This window comes from Hermetia illucens, chromosome 3, assembly GCF_905115235.1.
Source record: "Hermetia illucens chromosome 3, iHerIll2.2.curated.20191125, whole genome shotgun sequence".
Classification (NCBI taxonomy): Eukaryota; Metazoa; Arthropoda; class Insecta; order Diptera; family Stratiomyidae; genus Hermetia; species Hermetia illucens.
In genome coordinates this window covers 133552362-133569069 of record NC_051851.1, presented here as the reverse complement: position 1 = coordinate 133569069, position 16708 = coordinate 133552362, and the positions used below count along the sequence as shown (strand labels likewise).

General features: G+C 41.6%; 1 protein-coding gene across 2 annotated transcripts in view; it reads left to right on the top strand.

Annotated features, from left to right (window-relative positions):
* LOC119652599 (solute carrier organic anion transporter family member 5A1) overlaps window positions 1–16708 on the top strand; it is a 176462-nt gene that overhangs the window by 115127 nt on the left and 44627 nt on the right. For both annotated transcript variants that reach the window (XM_038056828.1, XM_038056827.1), the window contains exon 3: window positions 10364–10553. In XM_038056828.1, coding sequence (XP_037912756.1) covers window positions 10420–10553 — 134 coding nt within the window. In that variant the 5' untranslated portion in view covers window positions 10364–10419. The remainder of the gene's footprint in view (window positions 1–10363; window positions 10554–16708) is intronic.

Sequence of the window (16708 nt, the reverse complement as noted above, 5' to 3'; positions counted from 1 at the left end):
ATCGATCCGCTCTTGGCTTGACTTCACCCCACTCTGAGGATTGAAACATCAATCCTTGACGTTAAGTGGATGCAGCCCACGGTCTACCTTACAAATAGCCGCATGCAAGGGACTCATCTGCTCTTTGCTGGAAAAATAAGCTGGTAGAGAGTCGACTTGTCAATGTGTCAATCACGCCCCTACCTCCGCTGTCACGAGGCAGGTTCATCCGCTCCACGGCAGAGTTTGGATGATGCATTTGGAATTTGGACATCGTTGTCCGTATCCGCCGCTGGACGTTTTCATCGATTTTCATCCACGGCGCAATATTCCGAATGCATGAGCCAGTGAAGGGATAGGAATACATTCAATGCGCTTATTTTATTCTTCCATGAGAGATCCGTTTTCAGTACCAGCTTTACACGTCGCGGGAATTCGGACAGCAGAGCACCCTTCAGAGCACCAACTCGAGCATTCCTAGGTAATTGTGGAAATCTGCCTCGATCATAGCTCCGATGTGGAGGTCACCAATGCTATGTCCGACATGCGGCTCGTGATGACCTTTGCGGTTGGCTTGGATTCGATACTTGTCTATTCCAAATTCCATTGGAATATCACGGCTAAACATATCTACTATTCGCAACAAGCTTCTAAGAAGCTTAATATCATCTAAGTACATCAAGTACGTCAGCTCGCACTAAGCACGTAGGCAAAACTATGCCTTCTAGCATCATTCAGTAGCAATGAAAGGGGGTTCAACGAATTCCTCTGGAAGATGCCCTCCGTATACGAATGGGCTCTGAGATATTAGTACCCTCAGATGAACGGCCTGATAAAGTTGTATGCCAACCTTCCATGACTGTCGCCAAGAAGTTTATTAGTTTGTATCGCATTGATTAATGCGATACAAACGTAGGACATCGATCAGCTAGGTATGCGGGACCCTGTCGAAATCCTTGGCATAATCGAGACAGCAACTAGAGAGGTTTCTTTGGCCTCTACGTCCGCCTCTACTACCGAGTCGATAATAAATTGCTCTTTGTAATCCCTTGACCCAACTCGGCAACCATTCTGCTCCTCGGTACGGTGCGCATTGACCCTTCCAATAATAATGGACGTTGTGAATTTGTAGGGGGTTGGTAAGCAATCGGTCTTGTGTCTGCGGGTTCCTGCATTGTGTCCTTTTTAGGGACAAGGTGAATAATTCCCGCAGTGAGGTTAGGTGGAAATTTCTCCGGCCGAGAATATACCAGATATTCTGCAACCGACCCTGGTGTGGGTCCTTCAGTTCTTCGAGCTGTTTATGGCTCGCCGAACCTTCTCTTCAGTAATATCCACCGTATCCGCAAAATTCATGCCAGGCGTAGTGGCATGGCTAGTGTCTTCGGCGGTGATCCACTCAGCGTGCTGGGCAAGTAACCCCCAAAGTCCGCCTCAATATTCTTTCGCATCCGTCACCGAAAACTGTACTGTCTGGCAGTGCTGGGCATATTTGTATCCGTGAATACGAATAAATTCGTTCGACGATTTTCTATGAATACGAATACATTCGTATTCGAAGAAGTGAATATTTTGGTATTTACACAAGTGATAATGAATACGACTGTATTCTCACGTACGAAAGTGAATACGAATGTATTCGTATTTTCGAGTACGAATACGAATTCTGTTGGATTAATATTTTCAAGTGCAGCGAATATGAGCGGCTTAATAATCTGATCATGTTGTACGTACGTATGGTGGAATTGGACTTAATATCCAATAAAAGAATTAAAAGGCGATGCAGATGTAGACAAAAAAGTATGTACATATACACTTGAAAGATATTTTCAAACCTGTCTTAGTCTGTGTCAGACGGGCAGATAGATGTCTGTGTCTGAAGCAAACAGGTGGTTTGGCAGATGACTCAGACATTGCCTGCATATAAATAATCACCACTTACGAAATACGCATACACATACATATAAACATTTAAGCTTCTAAATAGGGAATAGTCCCTCATTGTATACACATATATTTGTGCGAATCTCAATTCACCATTTCGGTTTGCAACCAAACTGCAAGCCTTACTGTCTTCAGAATTTCAACTACGGATGTCTCACTGGGATGGCATAGTTCCAGTGGACCCTCCGATCTTTTTTTTTCACCCGTCTTCTGCTATTGCCAGTACTGATTAGAATGAGCCTGGCAATATGTTGCCTTAATGGGTCATGCTGACGTTCCAGTTGAATTTTCCACGGTGGATCTCTTTAGTTACTCAAACCAATAATATGAAAGCGAATCTGCTGACTGTGTAATCTAGCAGCCGCAACTGCACCACAATACACAAGTGACTGTTGTTGCAGTAGCAACATATCAGCATACAGTCGAGATGCAATCTCATCATTGGTTCGATATAGAATTCTCGGCGTTGCAGGAGATGCATTGAACTTGAAAATACCGGATTTATGCAAAGGAACCACTTCCGAGAATTCTATACGCATTCTTTAGAATTTGTCCCGAACCTCAGCGGAGACTTAGTTGTATGGTGGAGAAGAGTGCTGTGGCGAGTACTGCAACTGTTGTCTGCAGTGCAGCATGGTATTGTTGATGCCGTCACCTCTGCCCCCATCGACTCTTGGTCACCAGTTTCCGTGATGACCTTAAGTCGAACACGCTCTCTGATGACGGTCGGGATTGTGTCGCTGCGAGTAATAAAGCGGTACTGGTCTGTGACTTGCTACACAGTCACGTGCGTGAATTACGGGGAATTCTCGACGAATCTCTGATGCAACAAGGGTCCACTTTATCCTGCGATTCATTACGGGAGCCCGAACCATTCATCAAGTCAGATGACTCCCACCAGTTATCCGTACCGGACTTCAACTTTCTCCTTCTTCTCATTCGATAGTTTTGCATTTTAAACCTAACTAACAGATGTGGTGATACCTTCCTCAGTGAGTAATCTGCATGACTGCAAAGTTCCTGCACTTTTCTCACCCACCCCTGAGGCGCTATGGTGGCGTGCAACCATTCAGACTGAAGCTATCCATCCCTCTTGATTTCACAACCGTGCTTGGGATTGGTTGCGGCGGAGTTATATTTTTCATATTATTATTAAATATTATACACTATAAATCAAGTAATAAAAACTAAATCATCTAAGACCCTTGAATACTTTCAAAGCAAAACGGTCCTTTTAAACTCCTGCAGTAATCTATCATCTGTTATGATGTGGCTAAACCCAGCTGTAGTATCAAGTGATGTGTGTGCGTGTGAGGTGGCAGAGAGGTAAAACCTCTGAACACTCCAACGCTAGTGGCCCATTGTACCCAGTTCTTCCATGCAATAGTATATCCCAGATTCCTTTATGTATCGCAGGATTTGCGTTAATGGATATGATGCTACCCGCTGCAAATTGGACCATATCAACACCAAAAATCTGATGTCGGATGCGTCCATAGACGAGGTACTCACATAGAAAGTGCTCCGTGGATCCCGCTTCCTCATTACAGAATGGACGCGTATCATCCTGGAAAATTCCTATTCTGAATATATACACAGTGAATTTTGGCCAGTCAGAATGTCTAAAATGCTCCTGCGAGTCTTTTTGCTTTTCGTCAGGATAAACTTTACCGTATGTTCCCTCTTTTGCTAAGGCATCTGAAATGACCAGGTACCCACAGCAGTTCCATTGTATTGAATCTAGAAATAGAACCATCGAACTATATTTCTGGATGATTTTTGAAGTGACCAAAGGACTGCTCAACGCCTCCAATGCAACTTGACTATCGCTACAGATTGCAAAGAGCCTGCCCTTCAACCGCTCTTCAATCACCCCGGTTGTTGTCCTTAGGACCGCTTACACCTCAGCCTAAAAAATCGAAATTGCATGATCGACCCGGAATTACTGTCATGATATCACTAATTCATCACAGACCGGAATTTATGAATAAAATTCAGAATTGATTTACGTAAATGACAGTGCTGACGTCCCTATTAACTTTTCGATCCTTCGCTGGAAGATTCTCAACTTCTAAAAATGTTTCTGTGAAACTGTCGTTATTAATAGAGAACAACCGAGGCAGTAAACGTTGAAGGGTGAATTTTCAAAGAATAACATTTCATTTTCTTACATCTCCTTATATTGGCTTTGCTAATTTCTATCGAGCAGAATGTCCCAACTTGATTATCTCCTACTCACTATAATACCCTTAGAGATAAAAGTTGACACATCTGAACCTTTTACGAACTGAGTAATTTCGAAAATACAAAGCTCCTTTAATGCTTTAATGGTTGGATATGAAACTAAATTTAATTCCGCCATTGTGTAAACCACAAGTACGAGTAATATAGTCTCGTTGCTTGCACCGATTTAACAAAGGAACTTTAAGTACTACGTGTACAAGATGTACATGACTTGTCGGTGAAGACTTAACACGCTTAAAATAACAAATTGCTTACTAAATCGGTGAGCATGAAAGCGACAAGATATGCTAAAATTATTCCAATTCTTAAAAGCCCATGAAAAAAAAATTGTACAAGAATCGCCTACGTGCTAATAGAAGGCTAAAAACAATAGCAAAAAGTTAAAGAGAGAACACATCCTGAAAAGTACTTTTGCACTTCTTCGTGTTGTGTTGTTTGCCTGTCTTTCTGTCTACTTGAAAACGGACCGGATTCGGTCAGGTGAAGACAATGTGTACATACATAATATCCGCCAAGCCAAAGTACCGACTACTTATGAACACACCAAGAGTCTGCTCTCACATAACAACCTGCACTCGAAATAAGTTCATGTCGTCGCTGACAAGTGACAGGCTTTTAATACAATGCATACATCTCCTTCAAACGCTTCTCATTTTCATTCATCACATAAAGTCGGCAAGAAAGTGTTGTGGAGAAACCTAAAGATGGTGCCATGAAAAATTGAAGGGATTTTAAATTTATACCAGCGTTAAAAGGGGACACAACTAGGCATGGCGCAAAGCATCAACTTAGCATTTAGTGGAAATGTTCTCCAATGTCTTACAAAGCTCACACCGTCTTACTATGTTTATTTTTGTGGATACCATATTGAGAGATCGCTGGAAACATAAGAGGTTTGTTTAGTATCATGTTCACGAAGTTGTAAATTATCTTGGAATATTCCTCATTCTTCATTAACGCACAATTCCGGCTTCTATTGCTCATTGAATGATCCTCCAGAGAAAAGACATGTCCAATTCTGTTCTGTCTTCATTGTATCGAAAAGATAATGGATTCCTTCAAACAACCAGTTAGACTGCACAATGGGGCTGAAAGTGCTAACCAAGCTACAAATAGCTGCAATCAGCCATACATCGCTGCTTTGTTATTTGTCTGGTTAAGTAGCACTGCTGCGTGGTTATGATGTCATATTTTGTTCAATGGAAGAACTATAGAGTTTTGATTCGAGTGGCAGAGATCAGAGAAACTTCGTATCTACGAATATACACTGTTTGCTATTTAACTTGGAATGAAGCTTCCTCCGCAAATGAAACCAATAACCGAGCGATTTGAACGAGTATTTTATTGATTGATTATCCAGCGGAGAAAATCAAAAGCACTAAGCGGTTGAGCTAACAAAATATTTGGTTCTAGAATCATCTTAAACATCCTTTTATTATCGGTTGACAAATCAAAACATCTTTGATTATTTCATCACTTACTTACCCCAAGTCGTATCTCGATGTTATGCGGACCTGTAGCAGTGAGAAAAGCTTAAGCAAGTCGTCCCGTTAGGAAGGCGCTTATTGAAGGTTTTCTGTAAAACAAAACCTTATTAAAATCAATTTACTGTGTGTCCGTCAGTCGCACGCATTTTTCTCGGAAATAGCAATGACGATTGACACCAAAAAGTGGGAGCTGTGAACGTTCACCCATAGAATATGAGTTACATCATTCTACGTCGAATTTTTATGTGAATGGGGGGGTAGGATGTAAATTTTTTTTTCATCAAATATATCCATCTATATGCCAATACCTTGCATACCGATATCAATTCAAATAAAGTTAATAATCGAGTATTATTATAATTTTAGTAATTAAATGCAAGACGCCCTTTAAGTTCATCCTAGAATCATGCAGCAATATAAATAATAACATAGAGCATGATCCTACCTAATTTGGTGAAAATTGCACTATTGCTAACGAAGTTATAATAGGTCAAAGTCGTCGCTTCTGTGCAATTCAAATGTCAAATGTCTGTCAGTATCACGCGAAAGTGGATATTCTCAGATAATATACGCATATATTACGTGCTAGGTACTAATGACACAAATGTCCACTCAAATGTTCCAGCTTCCGGTTTCCCGACTTGTTTCGCTATTTTTGGGTTTTTTTTTAAAGAAATAAATAAAGATACAAATGCGCTTTTTTCACCCCATATTTAATAATATCTTGAGTATATGTAAAAAATTTTTCAGTCCGATAACATCGCCCATTTCCTTCATTTCTCGCTCTTTTAGCGAGTAATTTTCCTAAAAGGGCGAAAATTGAGCACCATTCGCAATCTGACTTATAACATCTTACCTGTTTAACACTATAATTTCCGAATCAAAAAATATCTGGATACAATAGACGCGGGGATTATTTTCACTAATGACGGAAAGAATTTCAATGCTTCTATGGTGTCAAATGTCAAAATTAATTTCGTGTGTGAAATGTCAAGAAGGACGGTGAAATATTGTTTCGTGGCTTGCTGCATAAATAATTCCGTAAAAACTTCGCTGGATTCCTTATATTCCACCAAGGAGTGAACAGGAAACACCAATTCGGTGGAGACAGGCCTTGGCGCCAACATTAACACAATATTATTCTACTTGGTGTATTTACTATTAGTACTAGTCTAGGGTCGAAAATCACAACCGATAACAGCTATGACGATGAAATCCGCGCACGGTTGTTGGCAGCCAACCGAGCCTATTTCAGCTTACAAAAATTGTTTCGCTCGAAACGTCTCACCATATTTTCGAAGCTCTTACTGTACAAGACTATGATCTTGGCAGTCCTTATGTATTCCTCGGAGATTTGGGTTTTTTGCCAAAAAAGCTGCGAACTCTTGGCCGCGTTCGAGAGAAGAATCCTCCGAAGAATTTTTGGCCCCCTACATAACGAAGAAATCTATGAGTGATACCACGACCGTCTGGTTGTGGATAAAATCCGGCTCAATAGGTTGCGGCAGACGAGTCACCCAATCGGTACGGATGAGGATAATCCAGCCCGGGAAGTCTATAAGGGCAATATCTATAGTAAAAAAAGAAGACGAGGCAGACTCTGTCTGAGATGGAGCGATGGCGTAGGTCGGAACGCCAGACAGCTTTTAGGGATGTTGAATTGGCGGGCCTCTGCGCAAAACCAGGGTGTCTGGAGTTCTTTATTAAGGCAATCCTAGACCGGATACCCGTTGTTTCGCCGTTGATGATGATGATATTTAATATATGATAAATAACAGTCTAACCTTTCGGTTTTGACACCCTCTTGTTTCTGGACCGTTGTTGTCATATTCTGCTCTATAGCTCGCTACCACTACTGCAGAAACACAAGGTAAATTGAATGATTGTCCTTTCACGTAACCATTTCCCTTTTTTCTTGGATTGATTACTTAAGAAGTAACAAGTAACAACCATCGAACCGAATGTTTTCACGTAGATAGGACTCAAATAACCCCCTCACAGTGATGCCACATGGAGCATCAATGAATCACTGCGTTTTCATTCCCACGTTATGAGAATTCAGTTCTAAAGCATTATAATTAATGAATGAACGGTTTTTTCAACCGATATGGTAATTGAGCAGGGGAAACTAATATTTTGGCGTAAAAAGACATATTGCCTTTTCTAATGCGGAAAGTCACGGGATGACCCCCTTAAAGGTGGATCAAGTCGGAATACCGGAAGCTACCGCCTCGGGTATAAAGTTTTAATGTTCATTTTATGTGAGAGACTTTCTACGCACGTTTTTCCATTCGTAAGTAGCTAAAAACCCAAAATATTCCTTCATTTTTTTTTCAAACTACAAGAAAAATGTACATATTACAGACGTAGATATTATGTTCACTCTAAACAAATAAACATGGCCTATTACCGAATATTATACTTATATATACTATACATGCACGTACATAAAGTGATCGTACACATATTTCCGATTTACTTCAGGCACAAAAACATAAGTGTGTACATATAAGCTATGTATGTTGAGTACCGTTTTTACAATGTACAGTTATATTTATCTGAATTAGAATGAAGTTAATTTGACAGTTCGGAGGAACCGTCCGTTACACGATCAGTATTTCATCCGTCTGCTATAAGTCAATTTGTCAAAAATGGACTGATGGAATGACGTGTTAGTATAAACAAAACGACAAAAAATAGTTTTCGTCGCATGGATTTAAACATCCAAACCATTCGGAAGTCATGTTTCGACTAACATTACAATGACAACTGCATTATACTCATTCCAGTTGGACTGACAGATTTCATTTAAAAATTTCATCAGTCCACCAGTTATTGCCATGGACCATAATTTTGTCATTCTAACATCACGTCTGCTACACCGATCTTCCTTTACAGTCTCTTCTTTCTTTTGTTCCTTTATTTTATTTTTAATTAGCTTGTTCTTATGTTTTATTTTCATCACACTATCCCCGATGTGTGTTAGTTCACATCGCCTAGAAAATTGATCACATTTTACAGACAGCGAATGAAGTAATACATTGTAATCACTTCACTCATTTTGCCCATTGTACATTCATAAACCTAACATAAGTATGAATTATTATATATTCAGGCCAAAATTGACCAGTAAGCTTACGCTGAAGTCGGCGGAAACAGAATTAAATTTGTTGTTTAGGAATTGAGGAAGTCCTTACACCGGACCAATTGGGAAGAAACGGACCACTCTGTTTTAGGTTAACACCTAATTTTTCAAAAACACAAAAAACAGACGACTTGCAGTTTCACAAAGTAGGATGACCAAAGAAGGTAGCTTTATTTCCATAGTATCAGTTATCATACTTTTTCTAGAAGCATTTTGTTTCCGAGACACTTACCTAGTAATTTTAAAAATACTATAAATTGTCTTTCCAACTATTGTATTAACACTCCGTGGGAAGATAAAAAAAGCAGCTAAACAATTTTATTGCGTATAAGAAAACGTATTTCAGACAACAGTGGTAAATTTTCTCTTAATTTTTGCCCTTGCCAATTGGAAAGCCACATTTATTAAATGTGGAATGTATCTTTACTGATATCAATATCAGGAATTGTCTGAAATTCTATTTGGGGAATTCTATAAAATCTCTAATTTAAAACTTTCTCAAAATAACATTCGAAAGTATTTTTCATCAATTTTAAACTTCATATTTTCATCCGTTTCAATTCCACAGTGACTCATTGCATGCTAGTAGTAAATAAAAAAAAATTGCTGGTGAATGACATGAACATCGCCATCGTGCACTAGCACTTGAGTGGTAGCCTATTAAAGTTTCTAAGGAATGAGTCAACTTGGCAGCCATAGGTTGGCAAAAGAATGGTTTTATGGCTAGTGATTTGCATACGTACGAATGTACCTTTGCTACCATATGTATACTTTCCATCAGGGAAATGCATTTTGATATTCCGAAACGAATTAGAAGGCAAACTATATATAATACAGAATATTTCTTTCTCCGTCCTTTTGGAGTGGCTAGCAGGAATTATTTGCACACCCACCGCCACCCTCTGCAACGCGCATTATCCGCTTAGAACATAGACTAACACTCATTATAGAAAGTCCACAAGTATATAGTCATGATTTCAAAGGAGAAAGTTTATTTGACGGGAACAACCTTGTATTGCATCCGTATATGGTGATTGCTTTTGAGTGGTTAAATTTCAATATTCACGTTACCTTTCGGCGTGCATTTGTAATAGAAAATGGTTTTCAGTTTTGAACTCCTTGTCGTTAGATAAGAAGGCTTTATTACTATAAAAATAGTTAAATTGCTCCGCTAATTGTGCAGGTGCATTATAAGTGCAAGGTCTTATCTATTATATTCTTAAGGTCACATCAATGTTTCCTAGGTGGGTTCGGTAAATATACGCCAATGACTTTTTGTAATAAATCAGTGACAATGACAGTGACTCAATAAAACCCGACAATGAATCTGAATTTTGACTTTTGAATATTTCACCCGTGTCAAAATTAAACTCATGCCCAAAATCATTCCAGTTCTTAAATTTATGTTGCTTTTGGAGAATAAGCCCAGTAACAAAAATACCAGCAATTTTTCTGTTTTTAGATTTAAAAATTTCGGATAAAAATTATTGTAAATGTCAATATCCTCATAAATCCTTGTTTATTACTGCCCTAATAATCATAAAAAACAACTCTTCCCTTGCAGATACCAACCAAATGTTATGATAAACGGAAATCTAGGCTCAATTTATAGCTTCGAAAATGCCCCAAACAGCTGGAGCACCGCAACAATCAAATGGCCTGCAACTGACTGGGGCAGGTATGTCGAACGATGCTCCTCCCAACACCGATGGATGTGAACAAAATGCGACTGGTGGACATCGAAAAGGACACAGGTGAGTTTGTTTAACGATTAAGTGTCTTTTTCTCTTTGTAGAAAATATCGGATCTCATTTATCGGTATTCGTTCATTCTCTTGACTTTCAGATAAAATGGGTTTTAATAGCCCCTCATTTTCCTTTTTCTGAACGTTGTAGGGAATCACGCAAGGTTTGGGAGAACTAATGAACCGTTCTCTAGAAGCCGGAGAAAATTATATTTGGATGAATTCATTGATAATGTAATAGTTCGTTTATCGTTATTCGCTCTATTGATTTATCGGCAAAGTGATTACCGGCATAAACGTTACTGTTCCTTTGTGGAAAGCATAGTTAACGTGTTTTCATGCACGAACTTATTATAATTTCATTCAAATTGGATCGTCATTGTATTTTATGAATGCCTAGAGGACTTATAGATTGTCTTTTTTAAGATATTGTGCTTCTAATGTTTATCCAAGCTATGGTAATACATTCGTCTGTCTACCGAGATGCAGTAGGCTGTCTTTATATTACGATACCTATTTGGAATATCGATGAAATGTTCCTAAAGAATAGGCGAGGACTCCTTATATGCTATTCCTGATGGCAATGAGAGGAACATGGTTGCTCTAGTTAAAAAATATGTGATGAGTGGCTAGCATCTGACTTTGGCCCTTATTTGCCGAATTTCGAATGCCGATTATAGTCTACAATTATTAACCCGATATAGATGCATTTTTGAATGATTTTTCAGTATAATATATTACCCTAAGCTTGTAAAAATAGTACAGTAGGAGCAAGCAAAGATAGGGGAACAAAATTTGTTCTCTCCCAATATGGCCATGTGGGGTATCCAACGAAAGGTGTCGATCAGTGCCTTAAAAAGCAACTCTCAGATTTAACATCAGCTACAAATTCCGGAGTAAGGGGTCAAAAATTGTGGATATAAATTGAGACAGGATCCATGTTTGGAAACTACCCAATGTAAAAATCTAAAAAAACAAATATTATTGACGCGTATATGTGAAATCTAGGTCAAATGAAGTTAATAATAATATATTACTATCATATGTTGTCGATGATCGTTGCTAGCTCGACAAACGGAACTAGCCGTATATCACCCTCTGCAACATCTTCCTAATAGTGTCTAATAGACCGATAGAGCGATATAAAGAGGGTGCGTCAGGCAGTTTTTGTTGCTTCGGTAGCAGAACCAACCTCTGCATTTTCCACTAGGCGAGAAACACTCCTTCCGCCATACACGATTTAAATGTGCTTATGAACTATGATTTTAACAGCCAACTTGGAGGCTTCGTTTGCAATCCTGTTCAATCGCGAAACCTTATTATCTCAGTTTATCGACAGATCTCTCGTGGTTCCCCATCGGTCACGCCCGGTATTGGGAAGACATCCTGCCGAAACTGTTGGTTTCCTGTTACTGCTACTTCGAAGATCGTGATATTTTTTCTTCATCTACCGATGTTCTGGCTTCCCTATTGTTTTTTGGCAAAAACTCACCCGCAGAGACGATGACGGCAGTGAAATTTCCTCGCTTCACCAGTAATTTGGTTTCTTACTGTGATGTAAACGCCGTCGCGAGATTATAGTCGCATGCCTCAGTTATCTGTTGGCATAGCTGATTCACGTTTCTAGCGCCTTTCCATTTGGGTTGTGACATCCTTCTAAGGCTAATGCCTCCTTTTCGAAAGCTCGAATGGATCAGCCAGATAGTTGACTTTGGTTTTTCCACTTGTGTTGTGCATTCGACTGTCGTCGGGTAAGATGGCGTGGTGGTCACTGTAGGTGCAGTATTCACTCACTCGCCACATCTTCCCTCGCATCCCAAGTTCGCTAGTACGATGTCCAGCTCCGCGATTTTTCCCATAATGTTCATCACTCGACTTCCGCAGTCTAGGGCCCAAGCGTTAAAGTTGCCGGCAATAAATTTAGGACTGTGATCTCTAGCGCCCAACATCGCGTTGTCTAGCATCATCATCATCAACGGCGCAACAACCGGTATCCGGTCTAGGTCTGCCTGAATAAGGAACTCCAGACATCCCGGTTTTGCGCCAAGGTCCAGCAATTCGATATCCCTAAAAGTTGTCTGGCGTCCTGACCTACGCCATCGCTCCATCTCAAGCAGGGTCTACTTCGTCTTCTTTTTCTACCATAGATATTGCCCTTATAGACTTTCCGGGCTGGATCATCCTCATCCATACGGGTTAAGTGACCCGCCCACCGTAACCTATTGAGCCGGATTTTATCCACAACCGGACGGTCATGCTATCGTTCATAGATTTCGTCGTTATGTAGGCTACGGAATCGTCCATCCTCATGTAGGGGGCCAAAAATTCTTCGAAGGATTCTTCTCGCGGCCAAGAGTTCGCAATTCTTCTTGCTAAGAACCCAAGTCTCCGAGGAATACATGAAGACTGGCAAGATCATTGTCTTGTACAGTAAGCGCTTTGACCCTATGGTGAGACGTTTCGAGCGGAACAGTTTTTGTAAGCTGCATCTCCTCATATTACACTAATGTTGCCCTAGGAGGAGTGTAACAACTGTAGAAATGGACGCCGTTGACTTTTGCCCTTACAAAGTCGGCTCCCGGGAATTCCATTGTTTCGTGTATGACTTGCGCATATCGACGCATTTCCAGATGAGTCTTTCACTTACGTTGCACCACCTAATTTCGGCAAGGTTTGCAGATGAACGCCACGTTCACATTCGCCTCCTGAATCATTTGTGGGAGCGGACCTTGAACTGCCTCGCAATAGTTGTATCTACCTCATTTGTAGCTTGTCCTACAATTCAGCTCCCACCTGCCATTGCCAACAACGTGGTAGCTGCCCACACCCTTTTCCCCAAGCACAATATGCATCGTGGATCTCTAATGCAATTTTTGATAAGATGGTCCTCTTTTCCATACTTTCTGCACCCTTTCGACCTATCGTTCTTGTTAATGCATGCTGCTGCAAAATTACCGAAATTGAGGCATCTGTGGCATCTATTGGGAGACTCTTATTCCCTGACGGCACACGACTCAGCCTTTCTCTTCTGTGCTAATCAGTTTAACCGCTGATTCCATCGGCAAGCTAATAATTTATGTGTGTATCTCCATACGCCTTCGTCATCCTCTTTATCACACTTTTTCTATTTCGCTAAGGTTAAATTGTTTCTTTAGCACAACACAGGTATGCTCCCGCGATGTAACCTCGTCTAGGTCTTTTCACTCGATTACTACCTACTGTTTTAGAGCTTCCATTTCTCTCTTTTTTCCACCTGGCCGTGAAAATTATCTATTCCTTCTCGCTGGATTTGTTTAGCGGCAATATCAGATCCTCTTTGTCCGTACGCCTAGTACGACTCAGATTACCGCTCTGGTCTATTAATTCGGGATCGGCTTTAACTTTGCGAAGGTAAAACATATCTCCTTTCTTAGAAAAAAAGATTATATCCGAACGAATCTTCTTTTCATTTATTTGTTCACTACTTTTATCCATTACTCGGGTTTATGAACTGCAGACTCTTCCTATTTTATTATTGAGCTCGTAATCGAAGCACTGCCAACGTTTCCCGGAACTATCGCCGGCTCAGCTTACTGTGTATCAAGAAGCTCACTAATTCCGTCCCTACCCCTTTTGTCCGTATTCTCGAGTAGCTTATTTTGAAAAGGTGTCACCTGCGTTTCTCGCATGATTTCGCCACATGACGCATGGACGTTTTTTTCCTCCTCTGCTCCCATATTGGGAACTTAATGTTCTTGCATCGTATAAAACTTCCTTTTTCGTCCTCCTTTGATTTCCGGCGTTTGCTCCTTTTTTCTTAACACATTCAATTTATTTTGTTTGATTTTGTTACAGGTAGTTTATGACTAAAATTAATACTAGACTTATCTCTAACAGCTTAACTTTACCTAGAAATTAACATTTTGCTTAATACTAGACTTAATTTACGGTGGTATTAATTTATCCTATGGCTAATGCTATAGAGGGGAAAGTCAGGAAAAACCCCTCTTATGTTGTTGTTTGTTCGTTGGATAATTGTGTTGCATGAATGGATGGAGGAAGGATACATATAGGGGAAGGTGGTGTTATTGGGCGGTGGAGTAGACGAGGCCAGGGCGATGTCGATCGTATGGGCGGTTGAATATGATCATCTTCCCGCCGCGATAACTGCTGTTTTGGGAGGAAAGGGTTAGGAGGTCTGAAGGGAGGGGATGGTGGCGGTATGTGGGGTTAGTGTTATGGTTGCGTATGTGGGAGTAAAACTGGATGAGGTTGTTTTCATGGGCTTGACATTTGATGAGGAATTTGGTTAGTGAGGTAAGGAGGATCTGGTCTATGCGGGAGCACTTTACCTCGTCGTAGACAGCTTGGTTGGAGTGGATATTGGACTGGGAAAGGGAGAGGCGGAAGAACCTCCTTTCGCGTACCCGAAGGCGCTCCATTTGAGCTGAGGAGACGTCACACCATGCGACGAATCCATATGTAATTAAGGGACGGATTAGCTGCTTATAGCAGTAGAGTTTCACTTTGGGGAGGATGGCGGAGTCTTTCTTAAGGATGGGCCATAGGGTTTTTAGTCCTGTTAGGGTCTTTGAAATGATGGAATTTACCTGGGGTATGGGTGATAGGCGGGTATTGAGGGTTATTCCCAGGTATTTAGTAGATTTGACGGAGGGAATGGTAGAAGGTCCGATCTTGATAGTGAGGTTGCGGGTGTCGGCCAGCATCTTGCGGGTAAAGGTGGCTCTACCGCGGAAGACGATGGCTTCGCATTTGCAGGGGTTGAGTAGGAGTTTCCAGGATTGGAGGAATTTGTTGAGGGTTTGGATTGAGGTATTGATGCGGTTTTGGGCGGATTTTATTCTCCGGGAAGAGGTGTAAAGGATCAAATCGTCAGCGTATTGGATGGTTTTGACTGCTTGGGGGGAGTTGGTAGGGTGCTGGAGCGGGATATCGGCGGTGTATAGGGAGAAGAGGGTTGCTGACAGAACTGAACCTTGGGGGATGCCTGCGGGAGGACTGTAAGGGTCGGACAGGGTATCGTGGATACGGACTAAGGATTGGCGATCAGACAGGTAGTTAAGGATGAGTTTGCATAATTGTGGGTGGAATTTGAAAGTGTGGGAGAGTTTGTAGGTGAGGCCGTCGTGCCAGACCGCGTCGAAGGCTTTCTGGATATCGAGGAGGCAAGCTGTGGTGGGGATGTTGTTGTTTAGTTGGGATAGGATGTCGGTTTTGAGGACTAGGAGGGCATGTGAGGTGCCGTGGCCGCGCCTGTTGGCAAACTGGAAGGGGGGGATAATGGCGTGGTCGGTGATGTGTTGGAGCATGATATCGTGGATGACGTGTTCGAAAATTTTCGATGTCACGTTGAGGAGGGAGATGGGGCGGTAGCTGCCCGGGGAAGCTGAAGGCTGGTCCTTTTTTAGGATTGGGACGATGTGGGCTCGTTTCCATGGGGTGGGAAAGTGTGCAGAGAGGAGGCATTGATTGAAGAGTTGGGCGAGAAAGGGGCTTAGGGTTTTGGCGCATTTTTTGAGGATGATGATGGGGATGTGGTCGGGTCCCGTAGATTTTTTATTGTTTCGAGAGAGGATAATGGATTCAACTGTTTGGGGTGTGACGGCTTGTATTGGTAAGCAGTAGGGTGTTGTAGGTTCGGATGGTGGGATCGGGAATTCGGTGTGGATGGCTGGCGTGGTAGTGATGTTGTGTATGTGTTGGCGCACCGCTGTTTCTGTGGGTGGGTCGGACAAATGTTGGGTGGTGTGGTGGGCGGCTAGAAAGCTGTTAGCAATCAGGTCGGCGTGGGCTTTGGGTGAGGTGTTGTGTGGGAGGACGCTGGCTGAGCGGGGTTTGGCTAGTCGGGGGCAGGTACCCCGGAGTTTATTGCATGTTTGCTGATTAAGCGAGATGTTCGCATGCTTTACCGCGTAGTGATCAGCGTATAGCGTCTGGATCTGGGATTGGATGCGTTGTGTGAGGGAGTGGATTTGTGACTTGAGGAAGTTAAATTGAGGAGCGTACCTGTGCCTGTGGAGTTGGCGTCGTAGGGTTGATTTTTGTTTGATGAGGTCTAGGATGTGTGGTGGCAGGGTGATTAGGCCCTGGTAGTTTAGTGGTCTGAGAGGGATGGTTTCGTCGCAAGCCTTCTGTGTGGATTCCGTGAGTTTTTCCACGGCTGAA